At 40.2% G+C, this 27,731-nt stretch overlaps 3 protein-coding genes across 12 annotated transcripts in view; 1 reads left to right on the top strand and 2 right to left on the bottom strand.

Annotated features, from left to right (window-relative positions):
• The window catches only part of bcl11bb (BCL11 transcription factor B b), a 37,127-nt gene extending 28,178 nt beyond the window's left edge, over positions 1–8,949 (bottom strand). Inside the window, exon 1 of the mRNA XM_089022361.1 lies at positions 8,297–8,949. Coding sequence (XP_088878487.1) covers positions 8,297–8,360 — 64 coding nt within the window. The 5' untranslated portion in view covers positions 8,361–8,949. The remainder of the gene's footprint in view (positions 1–8,296) is intronic.
• On the top strand, positions 745–24,043 carry ccnk (cyclin K). Of its 7 annotated transcripts, none has more exons than XM_089022369.1 (14): positions 745–798; positions 5,021–5,233; positions 5,379–5,452; positions 10,942–10,985; positions 14,469–14,713; positions 14,793–14,874; positions 14,970–15,101; positions 15,180–15,285; positions 15,364–15,421; positions 17,158–17,596; positions 17,690–17,720; positions 17,797–17,874; positions 18,150–18,681; positions 23,729–24,043. In XM_089022369.1, exons 5-13 carry the CDS (start codon positions 14,517–14,519, stop codon positions 18,668–18,670), a joined length of 1,644 nt encoding a protein of 547 aa, XP_088878495.1. In that variant the 5' UTR covers positions 745–798; positions 5,021–5,233; positions 5,379–5,452; positions 10,942–10,985; positions 14,469–14,516; the 3' UTR covers positions 18,671–18,681; positions 23,729–24,043. The 7 variants fall into 7 exon arrangements, with proteins under 7 accessions (XP_088878495.1, XP_088878494.1, XP_088878496.1 ...); XM_089022368.1 differs by having other exon boundaries at positions 5,021–5,290; XM_089022370.1 differs by lacking the exons at positions 745–798; positions 5,021–5,233; positions 5,379–5,452; positions 10,942–10,985 and adding an exon at positions 13,840–13,988 and having other exon boundaries at positions 17,161–17,330; positions 17,388–17,596.
• LOC148883665 (coiled-coil domain-containing protein 85C-B-like) overlaps positions 20,105–27,731 on the bottom strand; it is a 52,190-nt gene continuing 44,563 nt past the window's right edge. For 2 of the 4 annotated variants that reach the window (XM_089022373.1, XM_089022374.1), the window contains 4 exons: positions 25,310–25,414; positions 25,148–25,240; positions 24,970–25,068; positions 20,105–22,605 (listed from right to left, as the gene is read on the bottom strand). In XM_089022373.1, the coding sequence (XP_088878499.1) occupies positions 22,516–22,605; positions 24,970–25,068; positions 25,148–25,240; positions 25,310–25,414 (387 nt within the window). In that variant the 3' untranslated portion in view covers positions 20,105–22,515. Of the gene's footprint in view, positions 22,606–24,969; positions 25,069–25,147; positions 25,415–27,731 lie in introns of all 4 variants that reach the window. The other 2 variants (XM_089022371.1, XM_089022372.1) reach the window with 1 other exon arrangement.

Below are 27,731 nucleotides of genomic sequence, written 5' to 3'. Positions count from 1 at the left end.
ATGGCGACGGCAGGGAAGCCAGCCATGTTGAGTATTTAGATCACAGGTGTCAAAGTCAAGGCCCGTGGGCCAAATCCGGCCACCACATCATTTTTTTCGGCCCGCGAAAGCAAATCAAACTTGTTAAATTCCATGATGATTGCTAAAATCTGAGCCAAAATTTCATATTTTTGGATGTCAACCACAATAAAAGTCATTATTCTTCAGATTTGAAAACGAGTTATTCATTAATTTGCTGTGTACTCTATATGTATTATTTGTAGGGATTTAAACATTCTAATGGGTTCCCCAAATTCATAACGGCCCTCGAGAGGAAACCATAACTACAATGTGGCCCGCGGCAAAAAATGACTTTGACACCCCTGATTTAGATGATAGGAAGATGGTTGCGCAAAGCGCGGTTTGCGGCCCCCAATGTGAACCACCGCAATCCAGATTTTGCCCTTATCGAAGGTGAGGGAATTAGCCTCATAGTATAATTACCCAAATCTATTTTGAACATTATTGCCAAAACAAGAAAAGCGGCCAAGAAATTTCAAATGAGAAATGAAGGTTTTGCGCCAAAAAAAAATAGCCCTTAAGCTAACATTTGATGCATTTACTTAGCCTTTCGTCCAAAATGTTGATAATATCCTTGGTTATTATTTTTTTTCCCCCTCCACATTTTATTTTTCACTATCGTCAATGTGACCTTGACCAAGCAAATTCTTTATTTAATTATTTTGATGTTATTGTATTTTTTTTAGATCATGACCAACGTTGACGATGACACCAGGCCCACCCACGCTCGGACAAAAGGTAGGCTCTTGTTTGTTAGCTTAGCTGCTAAAGCATACTCGAGTCAGAAGTGTCTCCGGTAGAAGTATGTATGAGTACATACTTGAGCCAGTGAGAGCAGAATTAAGAAAAAATGAAATAAATAAACATCCATTACTTGAAAGCCTTTTAAAACCACACAGATGCTAATCGTCAGCCCGTCTATGGTGATTGGCATTATATGTTAGCATGAAGCTAGCAGAAGGTAAGAATTTAAATGGAGATTTAAAGTCATCATGTGTATTTCTCTTTGTTTGATGTTTAGTTTGACACCAAACCAGCTCAACTGACAAAAAAAAAGTTCAAAGTTTCTTTTTTTTCACGATTTTTAAAACTACAACAGGCTGTCAGATGAGTTGGGTTGACTGTCACCATATGGTGCGCATATTGCAGTTTTTTTGTACACACACAAAAAAAAAAATAATAAAAAATTAATCAGCCGAAGGATTAAAAAAAAAAGACCTAAATCAAGTTTCTCAGTTTTAGGAACTCTGCAGAAAAAAAATATGGATAAAAAAAATCCCCTTCAGTTATTCAATATATGCACGTGCACGCGTACTCGTGCACAGCCGTGACAAACTTGGACATCTCATGCGGGCTGCACCCCTTTTTCTCACCTGTCCGGAAGCACACATGCAGGCTACAACTTAGCATGGAATGTTTGCAAAGGGGAACGTGCGCATGCGTGTGCGTGTAAGTGCGCACACGCACGCCCCCAGAAAAACACCCGACACACACACACATGCACAGGCTTGCACACACGCTCAAGTCTGTAGCAGGCGGCGTGAGAGCCTGTCAAACACGCGGTCGAGCCGTGAAACTCAAGCAGCTTGGCCAGCTCTCACTCTTGCTCTCTTTTTCACACACACTCACACATTCTGTATATAGGAGTCCGGCAGCCTTAGGGCGCCCCCTATCTGCCTCAGGCGTCATTACCACACTTCTATTTTTACAGAAGCTCAACCGAGGGTCTCTTGGTAGCTTCTATTAGCATCAGCGCATCAACAACATGACACATGCGTGTGATTAATTATCATTTTGATTGTATTTTTTTCTGAATGTCACATCACTTTAAAAAAAAAACCTATAAAAGGTTTATCTTTAAATTAATTGTAAATATGTTTTTTTTTTAATTGGACAGCCACATATTTTTAAATCGATAATAAAAATATTTTGTCACATTTATTGTGAATGCAGTCATCATGCGTTTTAAACAAAGGCTCGAAAGCAAAAAGACACCAGAACAGCGATTTTTTTTTTTTTTCTAAATTCATGTAATTGTGATCTTTTTCCCCCGCTGCTTCTGGGCTAGGAAGGCAAAGGTAGCTAATAATTGGCTTCTTTAGTTTTAATAATAAGTGATCGTGGTTTTTTTTTTTTTCAATTTTTAACCTCATTTGGGGGCCTTGGCTTTGTTCCCTGATGGTAATTTGCATTCTGACTCAGGTTCTTCAAAGTTAGCTGGAGGGGGTATTTTGCAAGTTCACATCAGTGGCTTTTAATAAATCTCATAAAAAAATCTAATGGTTGCGACCCAACTGATATAAATGTTGCCTGGTCATGGGGGGGCAAAAATTATAAAAGAGAAAGAATTTTGCGCAAAATGGGCATGCTGCTGTTTTGTTTTTGGTGGCATTTTCCCAGGAAATAAAGAAAAAAAAAACACCAAATATGCCCCCAAGGGAATGGGTGTGAGATTCTCCTGTTTACAAAAAAAAATACATAAATAGATAGATTAATAAAAAATAATTGAATGAATAAATATTTTTTTAAACAGCACTGTCAATTTTAACTTGGCTTTGCTTTACTTTGGCAATGCATTTTATTATTTTTTCTTTTATTTTATTGTAATTTGTTCTTTTTATTCAAAATTTGAAGCAAAATTGCTTTTTTTTTGCTTTTTTGTGTTTATTTTTTATTTTTTTTTGCTTATTTTTGTGATTTTTTTTTTTCTTGTTTTAGTGTTTTTTTCTATATTTATTTCTTATTTTGCTGTTATTGTATATCTTTTATTGTAGGTTTATTATTTTTCTTCCTCTATTGTATCAGATTTGTCCCACCATTACACATTGGCCTTTATTTAATTTATTTATTTATTATTGTACTTATTTATGTATTATTTCTGTTTATTTTTTTACTTATTATTACGGTGTTTATTTGTTGCTTTATTTATGATTTTATCATTTGAATCGACCCCCTGCCTTTTAAATACAAAGGAAATGTACATTATATCTTTTTGCTAAACAAAATCGCTTTCTCCTCCCATCTTTGTGTTTCTTTGCCAAAACACATATACACACACACACACACACACACACACAAGTATGCCCCCAGGGGTGGTGTGGGTGCATAACGGGGGGGGGCAGGAGGTTGAGGGTGGGTAATGTGAAGGGGTGAGACGGGGGGCTTGTATTGCATGTGGGTGATTCTCACTCCCTTTGGGAGTGAACGACACCGGCGACGACATCGCAGATGGCTGCAATCAAAAATTCAAACGACAAGCGGCCTCACTTTAGCCTCCGCCGCCCCCGCAGGCGGCCAAGCGCTCCAGACGGGGAAAGGCGGCCGGGCTTTCGCCGATCTCCACCGTCGCAGTTAGATGACTCGCCGAAGATAGGCATCGGCGTTTGACAAACTTTGTGTTTTTTTTCCGAGATAAGATAGCGAGCGAGCGAGCGCGGCGTATTAAATTCATCAGATGTGCTCGGCTGACAATGCTGAAATATTCAAGCAAAATGAGGGAACAAAGTGAAATGGCCGACAGCCAATCGGGAGCCAATCAACGCCTTTGAGCTTGTCGTCTGCTTACTTACACTCTGTGTGTATGTGTGTGTGTGTAGCCATATGGTACAAATAACAAGAGGGTTAAGAAAAAAAAGTGTGCAGATCAGATTAGGGAAAGGCGCATCCGTTATATCCGACGCCATGCGCCAAACGGCTAACGCGTGCTAAAGTTCACGTCAGGCCTAAAAACAACAACAAAATAACATTTATTTTGTGCGGACTTTGTCATGTGATGATGACGATAATTCACATTAGCAACCTTGCTTGATAATCGATGCGTTGTAAAAATAGTGAAAATGTTGCGAGCTAGCCTAGCGTGGGGGGGGGGATGAATTGATATAGATGGTATAGCGATAAAGTTATAATATGGCAAAAGAGTGATAAAATACTCAATTTGCTCAAATGTTGCATTTTGGCCTTTTTTGGGCTGTCTTATGTTTGTTCTTATTTATTTTACCTTCTGCCTAACTATATTTTTGCTGAAGTTTACTTCTGTCATAACTACACACATGGTAATAACCTTTTGTACTTTGTTTTGCATCAACATCCTTGCTTTGGTGTCTCACGCATGGCACATATCCTTTTTTTTTTATAGAAATCGTATGAAAATATTTGCTGCCTATAATATCTCCCTGCATATTGGAACGTACCACTCTGAGGAGCGACGGGGGGGGGGGGGGGCATCAATCGCATTTTGTGCTCAGTTAGTTTGAGAGTTATCGCGGATGTACCATCTTCTGTTGCGGAGGAACTATGTTGATGATGGTTGAGGAGCTTCATGCGTTTTGTGGGGCGTGGAGGGGATATTTTGATTAAAAAAATATGGACTTTTTTAATTGCTAACTACACACCCATCATTTTTTAAAAAGGGTCAACCTGGTTTTGGGTATAGTTTATGTCGTTTTAGTTTTATATGCAGTATATATATATTTTTTGAAAATAGCACTATATTGATAATGAAAAATGAAAATGTCAACAAATAAAATAGTCGCTGGATGTTGGGACGAGCTTAGTCACAACAATAGATGAAGTGAAGTCTGTGCGCCTTTAAGGGGTGTGGCCTGTTGAGTAACAACATGACATCTTATTTATTTATTCGTTGATTGATTGCTCCTTATTTTTAGTGTTTCTCAACCTTGCGCGCAACAATTTTGGCTAAAACTGACTTTACTTTATCCCAAAAGAGATTTGCACGTATCTGTACGATGATTGACGATTGAACGTGCACTTCTGATTCCTTTCAAAGTAAGAGGGCATCACACAAAAGCCATCGTTTTTTATTTTGAAAGATCCAACTCACTCAAACCACCTTAAAAGTGTATTTGAATCATATCACACCCCCATTGAATTGCATCTTATAAAGAAAAGAAAACTAATACACACTTATTTGTCACTTTTTACGTTTTTTTTTGTCTTTTAGATCTTCCAGACTATTTAACGATGTGTAAACATTGTTGGCTGGCGCCTGTAACGACAAGGCGCTCGATCCTGCAACTTTCCTGTCCAGAACTATGTTACCATTCCGGTTCTCTGCCCCAATGGGGTGCAAAGGCGGCCCCAAAGGGCTCATCATCCGCGCGACTCCCAAACGCCTGTCAAAATGACTTGCCGACCACCTGCGGCGACTTCTCGTGTAAGCGGACACCCGCCTGACAGTTGACACCTCAACTCTCGCTCAACCTTTTTTTTTGTACGTTATTCCTCTTTTTAAAAAAAAAGACCACAATAAGCCCTCGTGATGTGTTGACTTAATCAAATGGCCCTTCTGCCTTCTGCAGCCTGAGGTGCCATCCATCCCCGGATAACCGGAACTATTAAGGAAACAGCCCACAGTGACAAGCTCAAGTCCAAAGTAAGACAGTTTGACCGTTTTTTTACATGTGCGCTTGTGTGTGTGTGTGTGTGTGTCTTCGTCCTCCGTTGCCTGAGTGTAAACACTAATTGGAATTGGCCGGCGGCGAGGTTGCTTAGCGTTGGTCCCCAAACCCAGTTCAAGAACAAGTTGGGCTTGATCAAAATGCGGCCTGCTCGCCGCGTTAACCAGAAAATGACGACGACGCGCTTCGGTTTCATAACGCTGTCACGTGCCTTGTTGTTGAACACTACGAACAGGGGAGAAAAAGAATCATATTTCCGCGTTCATCAGGCGGAATCAGTCGAATACATTTCACTGTTGATTTAAGTTAGAATCTTGGGGATTATTGGTTACATTTTTTGTCCCAAAAAAATTGTTTTTGTTCCTGACAGCAAGATTTGACACGAATCAAACTGATACTTGCCTCCGTTAACGCTAACCATGTCATGTTAGCATAGCTCATCTGACTTTGGGCCAGATACACCCTAGAAAAAGTCTACACACCCCTGTTGAAATGCCAAATTCTTGTGCCATTAAAAACATCATCCGGTTAAGATAAATCATTTGCAAACTATATTTACACCTGTACAATTTCACGTTTCCAAATTTTGGAGATAAATGGGGGTGATAGGGGATGACCACTTGTGTGATAGGCTGCAATCGAGGCCTCGGGCAAAATGGGGGGGGGGTGTGAATTATGAACAGCTTCAGATAACATTCACTGTAAGCGCCAAACTGTAAAGGCTTCTTTGAGAAAGTAAAATAAATAAAAAAACATGACAGGGAAAGCCTACTAGAACATGAAAACGTGAATTAGAGTTCATCACAGGTGAATCGCCCTCCAAAAATTGCCATTTAAAACAGTTATGCTGCATTGAGGTTTTTTATTTTTTACTTTTTACTATTTTTTTAATTACACTCTATACAACTTGTTTTTTTTACTAAACTGTGCGATTCAATGTTTTTTCATACATTTATGTGAAGCATAATATTATAATCATATTATACATCCATTTGATGATACTGTACACCTAAAATAGAGAACAAAATGAAGCAGAGGTGTGTTTTCACCACGTCCAAATTCTGATTGCTTTGCCTTAGCAGAGTTGGGGAGGGCACATTGGGGTCTTCCGTTACACACACATACACGTATGTGCGTAGCCATGTTCACGTCTAACGCGCGTATTGTCATTTCTGTCGCAGTCGGATTACACTAATGCAAAAAAAGTGACATTGGGAGCAAAATGTTGACAGTTCGCCCTCAGCGTGTGGTTCTTGCTATACTGAGGTGACAATCGGGCTTCCGTTCAACACGCCTTCTTGTATAACATTCGCACACGCATACACACAGAACCTTAATCATGATTTGACTCATCTTTTTAGACGTCTGGGGTGAACCTGAGTAAACAAGACAAACATTGTCGCTTTTGCACTGTTTGTGTCTGTTGCCGTATGAGTGTGTGTCTGTGTGTGTGCGCGTCGTACAGAACAGGTAAGACCAGACTGAGGCCCTTTTGCACGGCCAACCGTGTTGCACGTCTTGACACCTCCGTGTGGATCAAGTTCAAAAGCATGTGTGTGTGTGTTATGCAAAGTGACAAAAAAAAGACGTCAAACAAAGTGACCCATGGCTGCGAGCGGGGGTGGGAAATATTTAACTGTTACGCCACAAATTTGTCCCCTAGAACCCTCCCTCCCATTCCAGTCACACACACACACACACACATTGCCTTAGTGCCCTGCAGCTGACAAATGAAAATATGCAAACTTTTTTTGTCTTAATGCATGTAGGTAAATGTCACACGCACACGAACACACTTGGCACTCGACACACACACCCTGAGGTGCAACTGTAGTTTGGATTATTAATTTTTTTTTTTGCTCCTCCACAACTCGTAAATGAATTGTCTGCACATGAATCAACTTGACTCATTAAAATAATGCAAAGTGTGCAACATGGCTCACTGATTGTAATAATAACAATAATAAAAGTGCAATAATAAGGGGGAATAGCATGAAAGAGCTCTTTAATTGTCTCGCTAAGTGATGAGGATCAATAATTTGTAACACGCATAACAAAAACATTGGCCACAGATTACATCACGAGCTGGTGTGCATTGAATTAGTGCGATTAGGCCTCGTCTATCAAATTGGATCGAGCAGTAGGCTGCAGCGACAAGATGAATGTTCAAATTGATATTCGGATTCGGATTAGGGGGGGGGACACTTTTAATCTTTGACAAGCAGCAAATAGATAAAAGTGTGTTGAATCACAAATGGTTGTGTCAAGATAAATTCTTTTCACAAAGGAAATGAGCCAAAGTTCTTATCTGGTCATGCATGATTTCTTGTGTTTAAACAAACTTTTGTGCAACATTTGTGTGTGTGTCTGTCGGTGAGTATGATGATGACAACGATGATTGCAATCAGAAGCCAAAGCAATTTTAACGTGACAGACAGCAATTGACACACACGAGATTGATAAAATGACATTGTTACGTTTTCTACAACAATAATTTGTTTTCAAATCACACACACTAACGTTTATACAAACAATATATTCGTGGTGAGGATTATCGTTATGTATCGTTTTTTATAAGGACCGTTTCTCATGCGAAGTTCAAAACAAACGCTTCTGCTACTTTTCGCTCGATATTTTTGAGTGTGATTCGTCACGTTTACGTGTTCCTCGTGAAACCCAAGTGTCGAAATCCAACAAGAAAAAAATACAAGTTTTGAAATTCGGTCGAGTCCAAGTAAAAATAAATAAATACTACCGAAGCGTGTTTTGGGGGGGGGGGGGTTCGACCAGAGAAAAAATGTGACGAAAGTGCATCTCACCTGGTGCCGTCTCCCGGTGGCTCAACGACAAGTGCTGCGGGTTCACCTGCTTGCGACGGGACATCGCCCCGGCATTTACTCTGGCATCGCCCGGTGAACGGCACTTGGAGTCGGCTCGGACCGTCTTGTCGGTCTGCTGGAGGCTCTCGCTTTGAGCGGACCCTTACTCCCTCCTTATTTAGTTTTTTTTTTCTTTTACGTGAATTGGGTTTTATCTGCTTTTTCTTCCTCGATAATTGCCGCACAAGTTCGGCGGTCGAGAGAATGCAAGATGCACGTTGTCCCTTCTTCGAATGCAAACAATACACCTGGACGCGCACAGCAGGGGGAAGGAGTGACAAGCCACAATGCCCCCCACAAAAAAAAAATTCAAAACAAAAAGCTGCAAAATCCCACGTTGCGACGAGTCTTTCTTGTCAATGTAAATTTAGGATCCTTGCCGCAAGCACCGTCCTCTTCTTTTCGCTGCTGCTAGTGGTGGTGGTAGTGGTCGTGGTGCGCTCAAAAAAAATGGCCCTTTGGCACCGGCTCCTTGTGTGCGTTTTGGCATCGGCGCTCGGAACGGCAACTCTTGGCTCCCGTGGCGGGAGACTCGCTGATGGAGAGAGAGAAAGAGACAGCGAGGCAGAGAAAGAGCGAGCGAGAGAGAGAATGCACGGGCAGACAAGACACCTCCTCCTCCTTCACCTCCTCCTCTTCTTCCTCCTTGTCCAACAAGAGAGTCCAAATGGTTTTCTCCCGCTTTCCCTGTAGGGTCTTGTTTAAGAGGACCGACCCCGCGTGCGCGCGTGTAAGTATGTGTGTGTGTTTTGAGAGGTGCCCTGCATGTCCTCCACCTGGTTTTATTAAAATTGCAACAAAGGGCTCCCGGTGTACAGTAAAATAATTGACATCAATTCATGCTTGACACACGACGCATGCTAGCCCAACAGGGGGCGCTGCAATCTACCCCCTGCCACTTTGGCTAATCAGAAGAAGGAAGAAAGTGACCAACAACTATTTGTTTTAGTTTTACTTAAATGATACTCCTTACTGTTCAATATAAAGTTAAAACCTAATAATAATATTTCTAATCATAATTATAATTGTTTAAACAAACGCATAGCACTTTCAGCCAATCAAAAACCATTTTAGTCAATTGGCATCTGGACGAAGTCAAAGGGGGAAAGGGGCTGAAGAAAATGGCTTCCTTCAAAAAAATTCTGAACCTCTTTTGAAATGTATCAGCTTTTTATACATACCTTTATTATTTGGTGTATATTTTGATTAAATAATTTGACTCTGGCACTGTGCCACATCACACTGAAACATTGCAACATACATCATTTAAAAATACTGTATATATAATTCCAATATTTTAAAATGCGCATGTATTTCGTATTATTTGCACAATTTTGAATATTGGTTTTCTTACATTTAAATAATCTAAAAGTAATGAAAGATTAAGTTTTGTTGAAATTAAGTAGTTGACTCGGTCGGCGAACTTTCTCTTGGTCGATGCCGTAACCATCGACATGTTGTAAGCCAACAGCGCCCTCTGTTGGAGGCCTCTTGCTAAACATGCCAAGCGGTCGCCTTTCAATTCTGGAGCTGCAGAGGTGGCCAAAGTACTCACACCCTGTACTTAAATACAAGTAAAGATACTTAAAATACATATACAAGTTAAGGTACTGATTGAACTCTTTAAAAGTAAGAAGCAGTAGATAATAATAATAGTAATGAAAATGGAAAAAAACTGAATGATCGCTCTCACTTTATTTTTACCTTAGAAGATGTTATACTGAAATATATACTAAATATTGACGAGTGAAAAAATGGATATGCTCATATTTTTGTAATATTTTGTATGCTAATATTGAACATAGTGTCGCTTACCATAGCTGTGAAAGTCTTCTTCATTTTTCTTGACAGTATTATACTGCCCCCAGTGGGCAAGTGGTGCAGACCACAAAGTGTCACAATCAATTCACCGTGTAATTATTTTCATTGCATTTAATGATGTTATTACTATATGCTTTATAGAGTGCAAGGCTATTAAAAAAAAAGCACTAATTAGCCATCACCATTCACCGCCCGTGACCTGATCTGACGCAGTAGCAATACATTGTCCGATATAAAAGAGTGCCATTTGAATGTTGACACCATTTCCTGGCGGAGCGCAAAAAGCAGCAAAAGAAGAAAGATGGTTTGCTCTCCCGTTCGCCACAGCGGCGATACATTTAACGTCGGGCCATTAATAAAAGATGGTGAGCAATTTTAAGAGCATTAGAAGTTTGATTGCTGCGGGGAAGGCCTGGGGGACTTTCAGAGCCACTAATTATTTATATAAATGAAATGTCATCTTGGCTCTGGCTCAAGTAGACGTAACCTCGGCAGACGCGCTCGCACCACCGAGGACAGGGATGGCACGACAACGGCCGTCTTTCCTCGACGAGACTTTCCCAGATTACTTGTTCGGTGTAGAGGATAAAGAATATATATATATATATAAGGCATCATCCTTTATCATTGCAAACCTTGGTACTTGTCCCCAACACTTTTTTTTTGTTTTTCATATTATATATTCGCTGCTTAGAGAATCGTCAGGCTTCTCAGTTTTGTCTTGTTCTGTCGGTCATTGTTTTATTATTTTGTGTCTTGGACAGGTCATGACTGAATTTCACTGTGCTGAACTATTGCACGAGCTGTGGTAAGAACTTTTTAATTCTGTTCGCCCACCAATTGGATTTTGTATTGTTTGTTCGCACAAACCTAAACATACGCGCTTCAGGCAACGCTACTGTATGTTTCCTTAACATGCATATTTTTATTGTTTTATGTTTAGTTTGACAGTAAACCCAAACTGCAAGTGGCAAAAAAAAACAGTTATATCTATTGGCTTGCTAGCTAGCTTTCTATCTATTTGTCTTACTATTCTATTTGAATTACTTCCGGGTTGAGTGAACGCTGGCGTGTGTGGCTGCCGCTGCTCACCCACAGAAACACTTATCCTGTGACTGTAAAGTGACCTTGAGAGTTTTGAAAGGCGCTGATAAATGAAATGTATTATTATTATTATTATTATAAAATGAACTGGAGCCCCCAACTGGCTACATTTTGCAGGTGTAAAACCATCTAAAGTTATTTTAGATTACATTTCTTTTTATTGATTTATTTTTCTTTTTTGTAAGCAGCGACTCCAACGGATACTAAAATAAAATAAAATAAAACACACAAACCCGAGTTCACACACACTCTCCCTTGATCCTCACCCATGGGTGCGCTCAATAATACATCAATGTCTCCATTATAGCTTGTATGCGCCGGCAGTTTAGCCTGCACACGGGGTACGCGGCGTACACCACATAATACCGTTTGTGGACACGAGAAATGTTTTAAGTCCAAAGTGTTGCCTCCGAGGGGACACGCTGAGTGCCGCTGTCAAGCCGTGGGTACCTGAACGCACCTCGGGGTGTTTGAAAGAAACCGGGCGAAGTGCAAGAAAGTTTGGGCGCGTTCACATGACACAAAGCAACTTCGGACGTCAAACATTAGACACTCAATCTGGTCACTTTGTTGCTAATACGATTCTAAATTAATCAATTTTTCGCTTTTGTTTGTGGTTTAAAACATCCACATACTAAACGCTTTAACCATTAATGTTTTAAGTAACATTTTTTGAAATGGACAATTAAAAAATGACATGCTAAATAAGTATTAAAATAGTGAAACTAAGAAAGAAAAAAATACATTGTAAAAAGCTTCAAATTGCCCCTTTTCAAAATAAAATCCATTTTCAAATTTGGCAAAAACAATAACCCTCCAACAGATACGAGGACAAACAGTGCACAACACTGCAGTTTTTATGAGTCTAAAGTAGGTTAAAGAAAAAAAGAAAAGACATGAATGTGGCACCCTTGGGGTCAAAGGCCACGCCCATTTGGATGCGTCAAAGCTCAGCATGACATAAACAATGAGAGGTCCACTTCATGGAAATATGAATATTGCACTCATCTGAAGGCACAGTGCTTCATTATGCAATGTTTAATATTAATAAAGAAAGTAGATAGATTTATTATTCATAAGCTGATTTACTGTGGAATCCGGGAGTGTGTGTGTGTGTGTGTGTGTGTGTGTGTGTGTGTGTGTGTGTGTGTGTGTGTGTGTGTGTGTTTTTTTTTTTGTTTGACGTGAGTGGCACATGGAGACGCTCCTTTGCTACGGGCGATACAAGCAGATGACGCTCTTGCTCCTTTTCCATTCACCAGTTAAGAGGATTTGTCCGAGCGCCGATGAATTTATAATGAATGCAGATTTTAATAGGGTTGGGGGGGGCTAAATGATTCACTGCGTGTGTGTCTCAGAGGTGTGCCCGCCATGTTCAGATGAATCAAAGCGGGTCGACCAATGTCATTCCGAAACTTTTTTTTCCAAGGCAGGTTGTGTTTCTTTATGACATGATGTCAATTTTAATTGTTTTGGAAATATCAGCAGCCAAATTAGCATGGTATTGCATGACAGTCAATGCTCGGGCTCTAAATAACCACAATAGACATGACAGAAGAAGGGGGGAAAATACTACATATGATTATGTATTTTATATATGTATAACTGTATTTTGACCACATGTAGCAGAATGCTAATCTTCTGTATGAAAATTACTTCATGGCTATCCTTTCATTTTAAGTTCCAGAACAAAGCAAAACACATTTCTCTGATTCTAGCACAACAAATACTTTAAGAAGATAGGGCACAAGCAAAAGACATTCCTCTCATTTTGGTATGACTCATAATACTGAAGCCTGTCAAAAGTCATATTTGATTAAATTAGACGCCACTTGTCTTCTACTTAGATCTGAAATGTGTCATATTTGATTAAACGAAACATCGGTTAGTCGAAATTGATATGTAGTCATTTGGCTCCATCTCGTGTTCGTAATTGCAAGTACATGTACTATACTGGTGTACAGCGTTTGATTAAATAACACATTGGTTAGTCGAAATTGATAAGTAGTCATTTGGCTCCATCTAGTGTTTGTAATCGCAAGTGCAGCTACTATACAGGAGAGTCTTCTTTTCCTTTCGTCTTTTCGCTTCAGGGGTCGCCACAGCGAATCAGCCCCCTTATCCGGGCTTGGGACCGCCACAGTAAGACACTGGCTTGTGTTCCGCTGTGGCTACAGAACAAGCAACTCTATTAACTTAATAAATATTATGATACTTGATAATAAGGAAATGAAAGCAAGTCAAAAACTAACAGTGCAATAAATTATTTTTAATATTAATAACAATCACAATAAAAGCAGACACGAATCTTAAAAACAAAAAAATCTTGTTACTTCTTTTTACGTCGTTTTCTCTATTTTTTAAATTTATGTATGTATTTTTTCCGTAGATTTCGGAACATGACCGATGTATTCGGCCGTAATATACTGCAATTGTATTTGTATCCACAATGTTTATGACGCGAGATGTCATAGTTCCGGTTTTCGCCAAACAAACTGGGTGACGTCAAAGACGCAACTTCCGTTTCAATTCGAAATGGGGCGTTGTGTTACGTCGAATGACGCAACATCCGCTGAAATCCGTAATGGCGTCTTTCACGCCAGCCACAATGGAAGCTGCTTGCTAGCATATTTGGATTACACCAGCAATTGTTCTTCAAGTCGTCGAGAATTATATATTTTTTTACGCCGGCGACTTAATGTTAAAGGTAGGGCACGCTGCGTCTTTACAAATGTGCAAAATGTGGCAGTTATTGTCGATTGCCGATCCCCGTGACACTGTCAAAGCAAGCTAGCGCGTTAGCTAGCCTGCAAAACGTTGATGCCAAAATGAAACGCTTACGTTTTATACCTCAAGTATCTCGCTTTTTAAATAGCCTCGGATCACATTTGCACGACGTTCACTAATTTAACGTCGGCGTGTGGTGAAGTCACGATGTTGTTCACGTTCGCGTGCTAACTGTAGCATTGTTTAATGTATTGACAATGAATGAGGGAGGATTGAGTCTCATAATGACGTCATTGACTTTTCGCGACATGTTTTTTTTCTTCAAATAACTCAACATTTGAATTTAGTAAACTTAGAAAGTATCGAATGGAAAGGTGATCGGTTTGTTTCGTGCAGTATAAGAACGTGGATTAAAATTGATAAAAAAAAAACACCTGCCACCGTTTTTTTCCCCCCCCAGCAGGCAGTCAACGCAGGCCCCTCGTCCTCAGCGGCCTCCCCCCAACCGATGACGAAGGAGTCGAAAGAAAATGCAGCAGCCAACCAACAGGCCATGTTGGACCACATCAAGCCGTGCTGGTATTGGGACAAGAAGGATTTGGCACACACACCCTCTCAGTCAGAAGGCCTCGACCCGGGCACTGAAGCTCGCTACCGCAGAGAAGGGGCCCGCTTCATATTCGACGTGGGCACCCGACTTGGATTGTATCCTGTTCTTTGATTTGTTTCAAAAGTAGCATATCTTGTGTCTTGTTTTATCTTTGCTTCCTTGACTAAAAGGCAGACATTATGACACACTGGCCACTGGCATCATTTACTTCCACCGTTTCTACATGTTTCACTCTTTCAAGCAGTTTCCCAGATATGTAAGTTGTATTTTTTTTTTTAAGTTATCTGATTTTTATTAATGGAGAAATGAGTTTTAATGAAACGGTTCAATAATGCAACGTTTGTGTTTAAGGTGACGGGAGCTTGTTGTCTCTTTCTGGCGGGCAAAGTGGAGGAAACGCCCAAAAAGTGTAAAGACATCATCAAGACAGCACGCAGTTTGCTCAACGACGTGCAGTTTGCTCAGTTTGGAGACGACCCCAAGGTAACCTTTGGCGACCATTTTTGGTGGGTGGGGCTAGATAAGTCGACCACCCTTGCGAGCAAAATGTGTTTGTTCCAGGAGGAAGTGATGGTTTTGGAGCGAATCCTTTTACAGACGATCAAATTCGACCTGCAGGTGGAGCACCCGTACATGTTTCTCCTGCGTTACGTGAAGCAGCTCAAAGGTGAGCTTGGTGATAGATCAGCGCGTGATCAATCGTTGTGATTGCGTGTTGCCAATTGACTGCTTGTATTTTTGAAAGGGGAGAAAAACAAAGTGTGCAAAGTTCTCCAGATGGCTTGGACCTTCGTCAACGACAGGTGAGGAGTGGGTCATGTGACCGCTCAGATTCATCACGTCACGAGCTACATTTTCTTGTGTGCGAAAAAAAAAATTACAAGATATCTTTTTTTTCTCTCTTATAATCATACGAGTTTTTTCTTTAATATTTTTTAAATCAGTTCATAATTTTAAAATAACTATTAATATAAAGAAATTATCACAGTAATTGGATTGGATTCACCTTTATTAGTCTTGCAGTGGAGAAATTGACATTTCACAGCAGCAAAGTTGTGAAAGGAAAAAAAAGAAGTAGAAAAACAACATACAGGAGCTGCTGGAAACTTCTTTAATCAAATGATAATGAATTCATTCACTGCCACGTGCAAAAATGTGTCCCTCTCCAGTGCCAGGGTTTTTGTCATTTTTCACTCAAATTGCAGGACCCACAGAATATTGAGTTTTAGGACTAAATAAACAACCAATGCAGCGTTACTCGTTAAGATCTGCCAAAAATTAATAAAGTTATGATAGTTTCAACTGTGATAAAGAACTCGGTTACAGATTTTCATTGTTTTAACTGTGTAGTTACAGGCAGAAAATCCCCTCATATTTCAAACATTAAAAATTCCATTATTTCCTAATTATTTGTCATAGAACAATAATGTGTGCATCATTTGAAAGCGATTTAAATGCACTTTAATATGGTATTAGTCAGTGACGTGCGGTGAGATTCGTGACTGGTGAGGCACTGACGTCAGCACAGTCAGATTTACAAACATACGAACTCTACAGAGTAGCTTATTCCCCATTTGATTGGCAACAGTTAACGTGTTTTGTTTAAAATGTCATGTCAGCATTCTTTATATATACTGTAGCATAGGAAAAAAAGATTTTAAACAAACGTGATTATTGTGTTACCTTTACTCATAAATGAAGTCCGTGCACCGTTCCTTCTGAAGAAAGGCAATAATAACTTTCAGTTATTGATGCAACAGTTTTAAAGGACAACCGACATCTCCGGACGAGTTGTGTCAATAATTTGTAAACTGGCTTCAAATGACGTCACTTTTTCGTTTCCTGACTGACATCAGAAAAAAAAACGTTTGATAGCATCTAAAATACCCAAAACACGCAGTATGATATTTTTAGTCAAATGCAAAACACCAATAAAAATGACTTAGTGTCCAAAATCTGCAAAAAATCAATTAAAGAAGTCCTTCCGTGTCATTTTGAGGCATCTGGACTTCATTGTTGAGTCCCAGAAAAGAGGCAGAAAATGGCGACAAAGCTCCGTGTAAGGAATTAATCAGCCCCTTTCCACAGGCTGATAAATTCCTTACATGGAACTTGGACGCCCTCTTCTGGCTCTTTCTGGTGCAACACGAGGGTTTTCAGACCAAACAAGCATTGACGTGATGGAAGGACTGCTACAATGTGTCCTTTTTTTTTGGGTCAGGGGCGTTCCTTCAGTGACGTCACGGACGGACTCGTCACCAACTCAAAAACAAGACTTCGGGAATATTCAGCACGAGTCTTACAAGTTAAAATATAGCTATATGCGGTGGAATCTTTGTAAAATGCGCTCAGTAGAAGTCATTTGAAGCCATTTTACAAATTATGGACACAACTTGTCCGGAGACGTCGGTTGTCCTTTAAATGTGAATTTGTCGTGAAAGGAGGCAGGATTGCTTGATTTTTTTTTTTTTTTTTATATTGATAAGAAGACGTGAGTCTTCCCTCGCACCCGTAGTAACCAAACGCCCCCCCCACCCAGCAGCCTGTGCACCATGCTGTCGCTCCAATGGGAGCCGGAGATCATCGCCGTGGCCGTCATGTACCTGGCGGGCCGCCTGTGCAAGTTCGACCTCCAAGAATGGACGGCCAAGCAGTCGTCCCGCCGCTGGTGGGAGCAATTTGTCCAGGACGTCCCCGTCGAGCTTCTGGAAGGTAAGCGTCCATCCGCCAAGATGCTGTTGGAACTTGATTTCCTTGTTGTGCGTTCAGACATCTGCCATCAGATCCTGGACTTGTATTCCCACGGCAACAAGCCCATCCCGCAGCAGATGCAGGAAAAGGAGCGGGCGTCCGCCGCCCCCGCCCTCCTGACCCCCACCCCTCCGGCGCCGCCGTTAGCCGCCAACCCGCCGCCGCCGCCGCCCATGAAGGCGTCCCCGCAGGGCGGCAGCCCCGCGCGACAACTTAAACGAGCACACGTGAGCCAGCGCCTCGTTTGCGGGTTTGATTTTTTTTTTTTTTTTTTTTTTTTTGGCTACCCCCGCCCACTAAAATCTTGGTTCTCTGCGCAGACCTCCCCCAAGGAAGAACCAAAGCCCCCAGGTACAGCCCCCTCCCACCCATCTAATGGAATAAGGACGCTTTTAATATTTGAGTATGTTTCGTCTTCTTTCTTCAGAACAAGTTGGATCAAAGATTCCTCGACTGGAGAGCCCCATGCCGCCGTTGCCCACCTCGCAGCCGCCGCCGCCACCTGGTAAAAATGCCCCTCTCCCCCAAGTTAAAATAAAGTAAAAATACTTTTACTTTAATATGGTTGTCGCCATTGCTAAGGCAACGTCAAAACTTTATTCATTACAGTTTTACATTTGGGTACATAAATCAGCAAGGATTCTGAAATTTGCTTTCGTGGACCATATAGCATGATGTGGTGGGCCAGATTTGGCCCCCGGGCCTCCACTTTGACACCGTGATGTACACAATCACCGTCATGGAGTTGAAATCCATTTTTTGTTGTCGTCTTCATTCCAGAGCGCAAGCCCGCCGCCCCGGCCCCTCCCGCCGAGGCGGAGCCCCCAAGCGAAGCGGCGCCCCCGCCCCCTCAGGCTCCGCCCCCCAGCCAGCCGCCTCCCCTCCCCCACCGGCCGCCCCCGCCGCCGCCCTCCAACTACGTGATGTCGACCAGCGGCTCGTACATGTCCGGCGAGGGTTACCAAAGCCTGCAGTCCATGATGAAAACGGACGCGCCGGCCTACGCGCCCCCCATGCCGCCCACCTACGCCCCCCCGATGCCCCCCTATCACGCGTACCCGCCGCCCAGCGCCCCGCCGCCGCCGGCGGGCTACCCGCCGCCAACCATGCCTCCCAGCTTCCCGCCGCCGGGCTACACCGGCTTCCCTCCGCCGCCGCATATGCCGCCCACCCACGTGCCCCCGCCCATCGGGCTCCCCCCGGCCGGGTACCCGCCCCCGCCCGTGCCGCAAGGGCAGTCGCAGGTTCCCCTGCCGCCGCCCCCCGGCATCCCCATGAATCGCGGCGGTTGGATGAGATGAGAGCGTCAAACGTGAGTCCCATTTATTTATTTTTTGTTGTCTTCTTTTGGCAGTCAGGTTTCCACGTCGTCTTGCATCAGGTGAACTTTTCTCCCCTCATGTGCCTTTTGCGGGCGCCACCTTTCAATTTCTGTCAAATTGGCACTTGGGGAAAAATACATTGCTTTTTTCATGACTTTGTTTGACCTAAAAAAAAACGTGCAGAAGACAAATTTTTGCCATGCAGCACCACTTAAAATTGTGACGTGTCAGGAAGAAAAATTCACCTGTTGCTGAACCCCAACGACCATTCATTTGTAGCTGTTGGCTGTCTGGCTATTTATTAGCTATCCATTAGCTATTTATTAGCTATCCATTAGCCGGCTAGCTAGCTTTCTATCTATTTGATTTACTTTGGGGTTGAGTGAACGCTGGCGCACGTGGCTGCCGCTGCTCACCCACAGAAAAAGTTTATCCTGTGACTGTCAAGTGACCTTGAGAGTTTTGAAAGGCGCTTACAAAATGAAATGTATTATATAAATATAATTATGACAATACATGCTCGACAGATCGTTTTAAGTTTACTTTTAAAAATTGCTTACGGACTTCATCGGTTCCCAGGCAGTGTGTAAGGCGAAAAGTGTGTATCCCAAAATTAATTTCCCATAGAAAACCATTAAATGAGAATAATCTGTGCCCAGTTACCCATAAAACATGATTTTCTACTAAATAAGCCTTAAACTACACAAAATATACCTACATATATAGCATAATTCTGTCACAAAATGAGGAATTAGTCAGTAAATGTATGTATTTTAATCAAAACATCAGTTTTGACTCAACAAAAATATAAATAGGAATGTGCCAATTCTGCTAACTATCCAACAAAATATTTTAGCTCAAAAACTCCCAAAACCTAAATTTGAAAGGCGCTTAAAAATGAAATGTATTATGATTATTAATTAGAGCAAATTGTGCTTTTTTTATAATACTAACTTCTCACTCGGGAAGTAGCATAATTAGTTAGCATGCTAATTCTTTTTTAAAGAAACCCTGCCTCCTAGTGGACAGTTAGAACATAACATCCAATACTTCCGGGTTGAGTGAACGCTGGCGCCTGTGGCTGCCGCTGCTCACCCGCAGGAATAATATCCTATGACTGTAAAGTATCCTTGAGTTTTGAAAGGCGCTTAGAAATGTATTATTATTATTATTATTATTTTTATTATAGCACAAATAATCCACATTTTTGAGACTTCAATTTGAAGCAGATGAGCTTAATGTCATCACATAAAAATCGTTTCTTCTTCACATCAATAAATTACAACCATAAAAACTAATAATTAGCATGAAAAGCAGAATGATGTCTCAAAAATGATTTAACTGTACTTCCCCAGTGTTGCCACAAGAGGGCAGTGTCAGTGTAGCCCACCCAAAAAAATGAAGCAAGCAGTCTCACCCGTTGACTCAACTCGTGTTTTTATTTTCTCTCCTGCTTCGAAACGTGTGCCGAAGCGCCATCTGCGGCCTGCTCAAGTGCGTTGAGAGGGACGGGAAGACGTTACAGTCATGCGAGCCACTTCCGGGCAGGGAATGTCAAACGTGTACAAGTTCAAATGTCTATTTACATTTTTCTACAAGAGAATTCATGGCTATCGACTAGTTCCTCCAATTAAAAAGAACAGAAAGGACACTTTTTAATGGGAGTTAAGTGGAAGGCAAATTAATTTTAGGGCCACACTGAATGAGGGAGAGAGGTTGAAAAAAAATGGAGTCGCCTATGGCATAATTAAGACAAGATTAAACTTGTGTTTTTTTTAGCTTTTTTTTTTTTTTGTCATGTAAATATCAGTAGAATAAAAACGGACTCTCACAGAGCCAAATTAATTGATAAAACCTTTTATTATATCCCATTTAAATGAGGCAAGATTCTTTCACGGGATTTTTAAACGTTAAAAAAAATGTTTCTATGAGTCCCCCAATGTCAATAAAATGTAGTGTCCCCCCCCCCCCTTCAAAAAGCACAGAATGCGTTAGGGAAAGAAAATCTAAGTATTAAAGAAAATATTAATTCTAGAGAAAAAAATATGGAAAAATACAGTATAATTGAAAAGAAAATATTTTCTAAACATTATCCTCAAAAAGTCTTATTTTTTATGGAGTGTGTTTATATTAGTGAAAAAATAATTAAAAAAAACATCTTAAAAAATCATCTTTACCAGCAAAACTAAGAAAAGCAAATGTTTTTTTTTCAGCGCTTATTTAAAATAATGACGGTGAGTTTGAATTTTGAAAGGCGCTTATAAATGAAATTGATTATTATTATTATTATTATTATTATTATTATTATTATTATTATTATTATGTAAGCTAACATTGCCAGGGGTTTTGTGGTTCAGTGTGGCCCTAAGAGGACATGTTTGATTTTGGAAGTGAAAACGCCATCATCATCACAGTTATTGTTGCAATCTCTTGCTATTTTTTTTTTTACAATTTTCTTGAAAGGAGGTTTAGGATACGGCTAACATGTCAAGACCGCACATTCTTCAAACCGTTAAAAAATTGTGGGGAAAAAAAACACATGTGCGGCGTCCGCCATCTTGTTGTCCACTTTTGACCTGACGCCGACCTGAGAAGGGTGATTGTCGAGCATGCACACAGCATCCAAACAGGCTCGTTTTACTCTTTCTAAAGTCCGACACACACACAAAAAAAAAACTAAAGAAAATAAGAATCAGCTTAATATCTATCTAATCAAATTCACAATGTAGGCAAACGTTGCCTGCGTCTTTTTAAAAGTTTGATCTCGTGGCCACGCTAGGTTATTAGCGCAATGCTAAAAAAAATGTGTTGGGGGGTGGGGTAATACTACGAGAATAAGGTCAGAATGCTCAATGTGTTTTGTTCTTTCTACACTAACTACAGGATAGTGAGAAGGGGAATAAAAATAATAAGAGTTGACTCAAAATTAGATGTGGGAGGAGTTCCCATAATAATTAGCTACAATTAGCATCACCTACTTTTACTTCTGTACTGTTTAATTTGCCTTTCTGTTTATTTAAATTTAGGAGAGAAGAAAACTAACCCCCCTCTCACCTGCCCCATTTTTTTTTTTATCCCCCAAAAGTAATATACAGGTAACATCTGACTTACGACCAGGTCGACTTACGACCACCCGAACTTACGACCACAACCTCGAGACCCCATTTTTAACATTTTAAGAGGGGGTGTTTGCGAGTCATTCAGCCTCCAAGTCTCTATTCAACATTTTGAATGGATTTCGACTTACGACCATTTGGTCGGAACGGAACTTGGTCGTAAGTCGGATGTTACCTGTATTGTAATATTTTGGGGTGGAATACTTGTTCAGGTCAACTTTCTATTGTCTTGAAGCTAAAAATATACAATTTCTTTTTGCTTTTATTTATCCACGTTTTAACCCCCCCCCCCCCACGTTTTTTGGTTTTTATACAGAATGTACACAATCTGGAGACGTGAACGAGACCAAAATGTAACACATTTTGGGGCATCGTCACGACTCAATGCTAACGACCATTTCTATTACTTTTTACTTACTAATGATTCATAAAAAAAGGTTTTCAGCATTAGGCTACACTTAAAAACTCATCATGACTTATCATGTTTTGTATTGCGCTAACGCTAGCAAGATACCTGATATGCTAAAGGAATTGGGTCTGTGCTTGAAACGCCGTCTCCAGTTCCCCCATTTAGCCACACAAAGGTGTGTCACTAGCGCGCGCTAGCTTATCCAGGTCCTGGCGGGGTGTGATGGGTATTCCAGTTGTCTCCAGGGTTGCGTGGTGGACGTCGCGCACGCACGGCTGCCTCCTGGTGGCGGGGAGGCGCTACAGCGGCCCCTTGAACTGGTTGCCTGACAGGTGCTGGCGGATGGAAAGCTTCGAGCCGGCTGCATCGCCGAGCTTCCTCCACACCACCTGCACACGCGGCAGACAAATGCGCATAATTAGAACCCTAAAAGATAAAGATAAAAAAAAAACTAGACAACTTTTTTAATGTAGCTTGAAAAGATATAAAATTCAATTAGCTATAGAACTAACTAGCTGGCTTTCTAGCTAGCTATCTATTTGCTTTCAATTAGCTAACTATCTCGCTGGCTATCTAGTTAGCTATCTATTTGCTGTCTATTAGCTATCCTGCTGCCACACAAATGATGGGGTTCGATCTCCGGCTTCTGCGGAGCTTGCTGAAAATGCCATCGTTTGAATTCAGGTGCGTTGCAACAGGGAGAGCGATAGCGAATGCACCCCCACTGCCCCTCCAGGACCGTTACCGTTAATGACTGGATTTCGTCAACCAACGCTTGATCTGAACAATGTTGGGAGGGTGCGGGAAAGAGACAGTGAAGGACGCCCGACATCTTCTCAATTGGTGGAATGACCTGAGCTAGTTAGTTAGATAGCTAATAGACATCTATCTATCTATTTGCTGTCTTAGCTATCTAATTAACTAGCTAGCTAGCTGTGTATTTGCTTTCAATTAGCTCCCTAGCTGGCTATCTAGTTAGCATTCTATTAGCTATCTAACTAACTAGCTGGCTAGCTATCTATTTGCTGTCTTAGCTATATAAGTAACTAGCTGACTAGCTATCTATCTACTTGCTGTCTATTAGCTATCCAACTAATTAGCTGGTTATCCAGCTATCTGTTCGCTATCTGTCTAGCAAGCTGTCTAGATAGCTAGATATTAACTAGCTATTAGCTAGCTAGCTTCCGGGTTGAGTGAACGCTGGCGCGTGCGGCTGCCGCTGCTCACCCACAGAAAAAAACCTCTCCTGTGACTGTGAAGTGACCTTGAGAGTTTTTAAAGGTGCTTAGAAATTAAATGGATTATTATTATTATTATACTATAACAGCCATTTTATTTCAAACAAAATGGCCGCCAGAATTTTGTAGATGCTAAGCGGGAATGGACGGATGGAAAGTGAATCTTGCTTTTTTGTGCGTTTTAATGTCTTTTTGTCAGCGGACATCTTTGATCTGTTGCATGGCTGCTTCTAAATGTGTTGTATCACTAACGTGTTGGTTGAAATGTGCACAGGTTGAGCAGTTCTCGTCCTGGAGGGGCCGCCATCTTTTCCTGCTGCCACACAAATGATGGGGTTCGATCTCCGGCTTCTGCGGAGCTTGCTGAAAATGCCATCGTTTGAATTCAGGTGCGTTGCAACAGGGAGAGCGATAGCGAATGCACCCCCACTGCCCCTCCAGGACCGTTACCGTTAATGACTGGATTTCGTCAACCAACGCTTGATCTGAACAATGTTGGGAGGGTGCGGGAAAGAGACAGTGAAGGACGCCCGACATCTTCTCAATTGGTGGAATGACCTGATTTGATGAATAAAAAGTGACCATGCGAGACGCTGCCTCGACTTCATTTTTGCCAAAATAAGAATAGTTTTGTGTGTGTGTGTATATATTTATATATATATATATATATATATATATATATATATATATAATATATATATATATATATATATATATATATATATATATATATGTATATTTATATATATATATGTATATATATATATATATATTTATATATATATATATTTATATATATATATATGTATATTTATATATATATATGTATATTTATATATATATATTTATATGTATATTTATATATTTAGATATATATATAAATATATATATTTAGATATATAGATATATATTATTTAAATATATATATATATTTAAATAATATATATATTTAAATATATATATATATATTTAAATATATATATATATATGTATATATATATATATATATATATATATATATATATGTATATTTATATATTTATATATATATATAAATATATATATAGCTATATATATATATTTATATATGTATATTTATATATATGTATATTTATATATATATATTTATATATATATAGATATATATAAATATATATATTTAGATATATATAGCTAGATATATATTTATATATTATTTAAATATATATATTTAAATATATATATATATTTTTATATATATATATATATAAATATATATATATCTAAATATATATATATATTTAAATATATATATATTTAAATATATATATTTAAATATATATATATATATACGACGGAGAGTTTACAGTGTAAACTCTCCGTCGTACAGGAGTGGTCCATCGATGAAAAGGTTTCTTCAGCCATCATCTGGACTTCTTTGAAGGTGCAGTTGATATTAAAACATCAGTGTAAAGTTTCCACAGACGTTTTACTATCAACTGCAATATCTTTTTGGGTGTACGCGCCGTGACTTACGTTGCACATCTCCCTGACGATGGCCTTCTCTTTCTCGCTGAGGTCATCCTCGTAATCTTCGGGAACTTGCTTGTCCAAGTTCTCGTGAACCTCCAGAACCTGTAAAGCAAAGTCAGAGGAGGCCCGTTTGTAGAGCGAGCAGACAAAAGCCGTCGCCGCCGCCGTTGCCTTCGCTCACCTTCATGGCGTGCACTACCGCCTCGGGCTTTTGCACGCATGATAAGTATCCCGTGGCCGGAGACGATTCGCTGGTCGGGAGTCGAGCCGAAACCTGAACGTGGATGGATTTCGCGTGAGTCCCAACTGGCTTTTTGCTTGATGCGTGTGTGAGAGATCTGACCGCGTTGTGCATGGCGTCCTGGCGTTGAGGCAAGGAGGACAGCTGTGATTCCGAGTGGTAGAGGGTGGTGCCTTTTCGCAGGGCTCGCAAATCACCTGGGTGACACTGAGCACACAAACGCCATCTTGATCAGTGCCAAGATAGAGAACAGGAACAGGAACAGAACAGAACAGGAAGCAAAAGGCCCGAGCAGAACCAATTTGAAGCATTTCCAAAGTCAATGAAAAATATCCCAGATGAGGTGTTGTGATTTTTGTTTTTTGTTTTGTTTTAGGTATGTTGTGTGGGGCATGAAGAAAGACAATACATGATCATGTGTTTATAGAAGACCTAACAAATTTGAGTTACGAGCGTTTGAGTTGCGCGCATTTGAGTTACGAGCATTTGACTTACGATCATTTGACTTGAGAGCATTTGACTTACGATCATTTGACTTGCGAGCAATTGAGTTATGAGTATTTGAGTGACGAGCATTGAGTTCCACGCATTTTGACTTACGAGCATTTGAGTTATGAGCATTTGACTTGCGAGCATTTGAGTTATGAGCATTTGACTTACGATCATTTGACTTGATTGCATTTGAGTTACGACCATTTGACTTGCGAACAATTGAGTTATGAGTATTTGAGGTGCGTGCATTTTGACTTATGAGCATTTGACTTACGAGCATTTGAGTTATGAGCATTTGACTTACGATCATTTGACTTGAGTGCATTTGAGTTACGACCATTTGACTTGCGAGCAATTGAGTTATGAGTATTTGAGGTGCGCACATTTTGACTTACGAGCATTTGACTTACGAGCATTTGAGTTACGATCATTTGACTTGAGTGCATTTGAGTTACGACCATTTGACTTGCGAGCAATTGAGTTATGAGTATTTGAGGTGCGCACATTTTGACTTACGAGCATTTGAGTTATGAGCATTTAACTTGCTGGCATTTGAGTTACACGCATTTTGATTTACGAGCAATTGTGTTATGAGTATTTGAGGTGCGCGCATTTGAGTACGGGCATTTGACTTGCGACTATTTCAGTCTTTAACTCGAGTGCTCGTAACTCAAATGCTCATAGCTCAAATGCTCGCAAGTCAAATGCTCGTAAATCAAAATGCGTGTAACTCAAATGCTCGTCACTCAAATACTCAACTCAATTGCTCGGAAGACAAATGCGCGCACCTCAAATACTCATAACTCAATTGCTCTCAAGTCAAATGCTCATAACTCAAAAGGCTTTTTTAGCGCAAAAGACGACCATGTATAGTAAGGCATTTTTAGTGCAAAAAACGGCCATGTATAGTAAGGCTTTTTTAGCGCAAAAAACGACCATGTATAGTAAGGCTTTTTTAACGCAAACAACGACCATGTATAGTAAGGCTTTTTTTGTACAAAAAAACGACCATGTATAGTGAGGCTTTTTTACCGCAAAAAACGACCATGTATAGTAAGGCTTTTTTTGTCCAAAAAAACGACCATGTATAGTGAGGCTTTTTTAGCGCAAAAAACGACCATATATAGTAAGGCTTTTTTTGTCCAAAAAAACGACCATGTATAATAAGGCGTTTTTAGCGCAAAAACGACCATGTATAGTAAGGCTTTTTTAACGCAAAAAACGACCATTTATAGTAAGGCTTTTTTTAGCGCAAAAAACGACCATGTATAGTAAGGCTTTTTTAGCGCAAAAAAAACCACCATGTATAGTAAGGCTTTTTTAGCGCAAAAAACAACCATGTATAGTAAGGCTTTTTAGCGCAAAAAAACGACCATGTATAGTAAGGAGTTTTTAGCGCAAAAAACGACCATGTATAGTAAGGCATTTTCAGCGCAAAAATGACCATGTATAGTAAGGCTTTTTTAGCGCAAATAACGACCATGTATAGTAAGGCGTTTTTAGCACAAAAAACGGCCATGTATAGTAAGGCTTTTTTAGCGCAAAAAACGACCATGTATAGTAAGGCTTTTTTAGTGCAAAAAACGGCCATGTATAGTAAGGCTTTTTTTAACGCAAAAAACGACCATGTATAGTAAGGCTTTTTTAGCGCAAAAAACGACCATGTATAGTAAGGCTTTTTTTCCCCAAAAAACGACCATGTATAGTAAGGCTTTTTTAACGCAAAAAACGACCATGTATAGTAAGGCTTTTTAGTGCAAAAAACTACCATGTATAGTAAGGCATTTTTAGCGCAAAAACGACCATGTATAGTAAGCCTTTTTTAACGCAAAAAACGACCATGTATAGTAAGGCTTTTTAGCACAAAAAAACGACCATGTATAGTGAGGCGTTTTTAGCGCAAAAAACGACCATGTATAGTAAGGCGTTTTTAGCGCAAAAAACGACCATGGATAGTAAGGCTTTTTTGGTCCAAAAAAACGACCATGTATAGTAAGGCTTTTTAGTGCAAAAAACTACCATGTATAGTAAG

This window comes from Hippocampus bargibanti, linkage group LG19, assembly GCF_051943395.1.
Source record: "Hippocampus bargibanti isolate YZ-2025 linkage group LG19, ASM5194339v1, whole genome shotgun sequence".
Lineage (NCBI taxonomy): Eukaryota > Metazoa > Chordata > Actinopteri > Syngnathiformes > Syngnathidae > Hippocampus > Hippocampus bargibanti.
The sequence above is the reverse complement of the archived record's forward strand: the minus strand, read 5'-3'. Positions and strand labels throughout refer to the sequence as shown.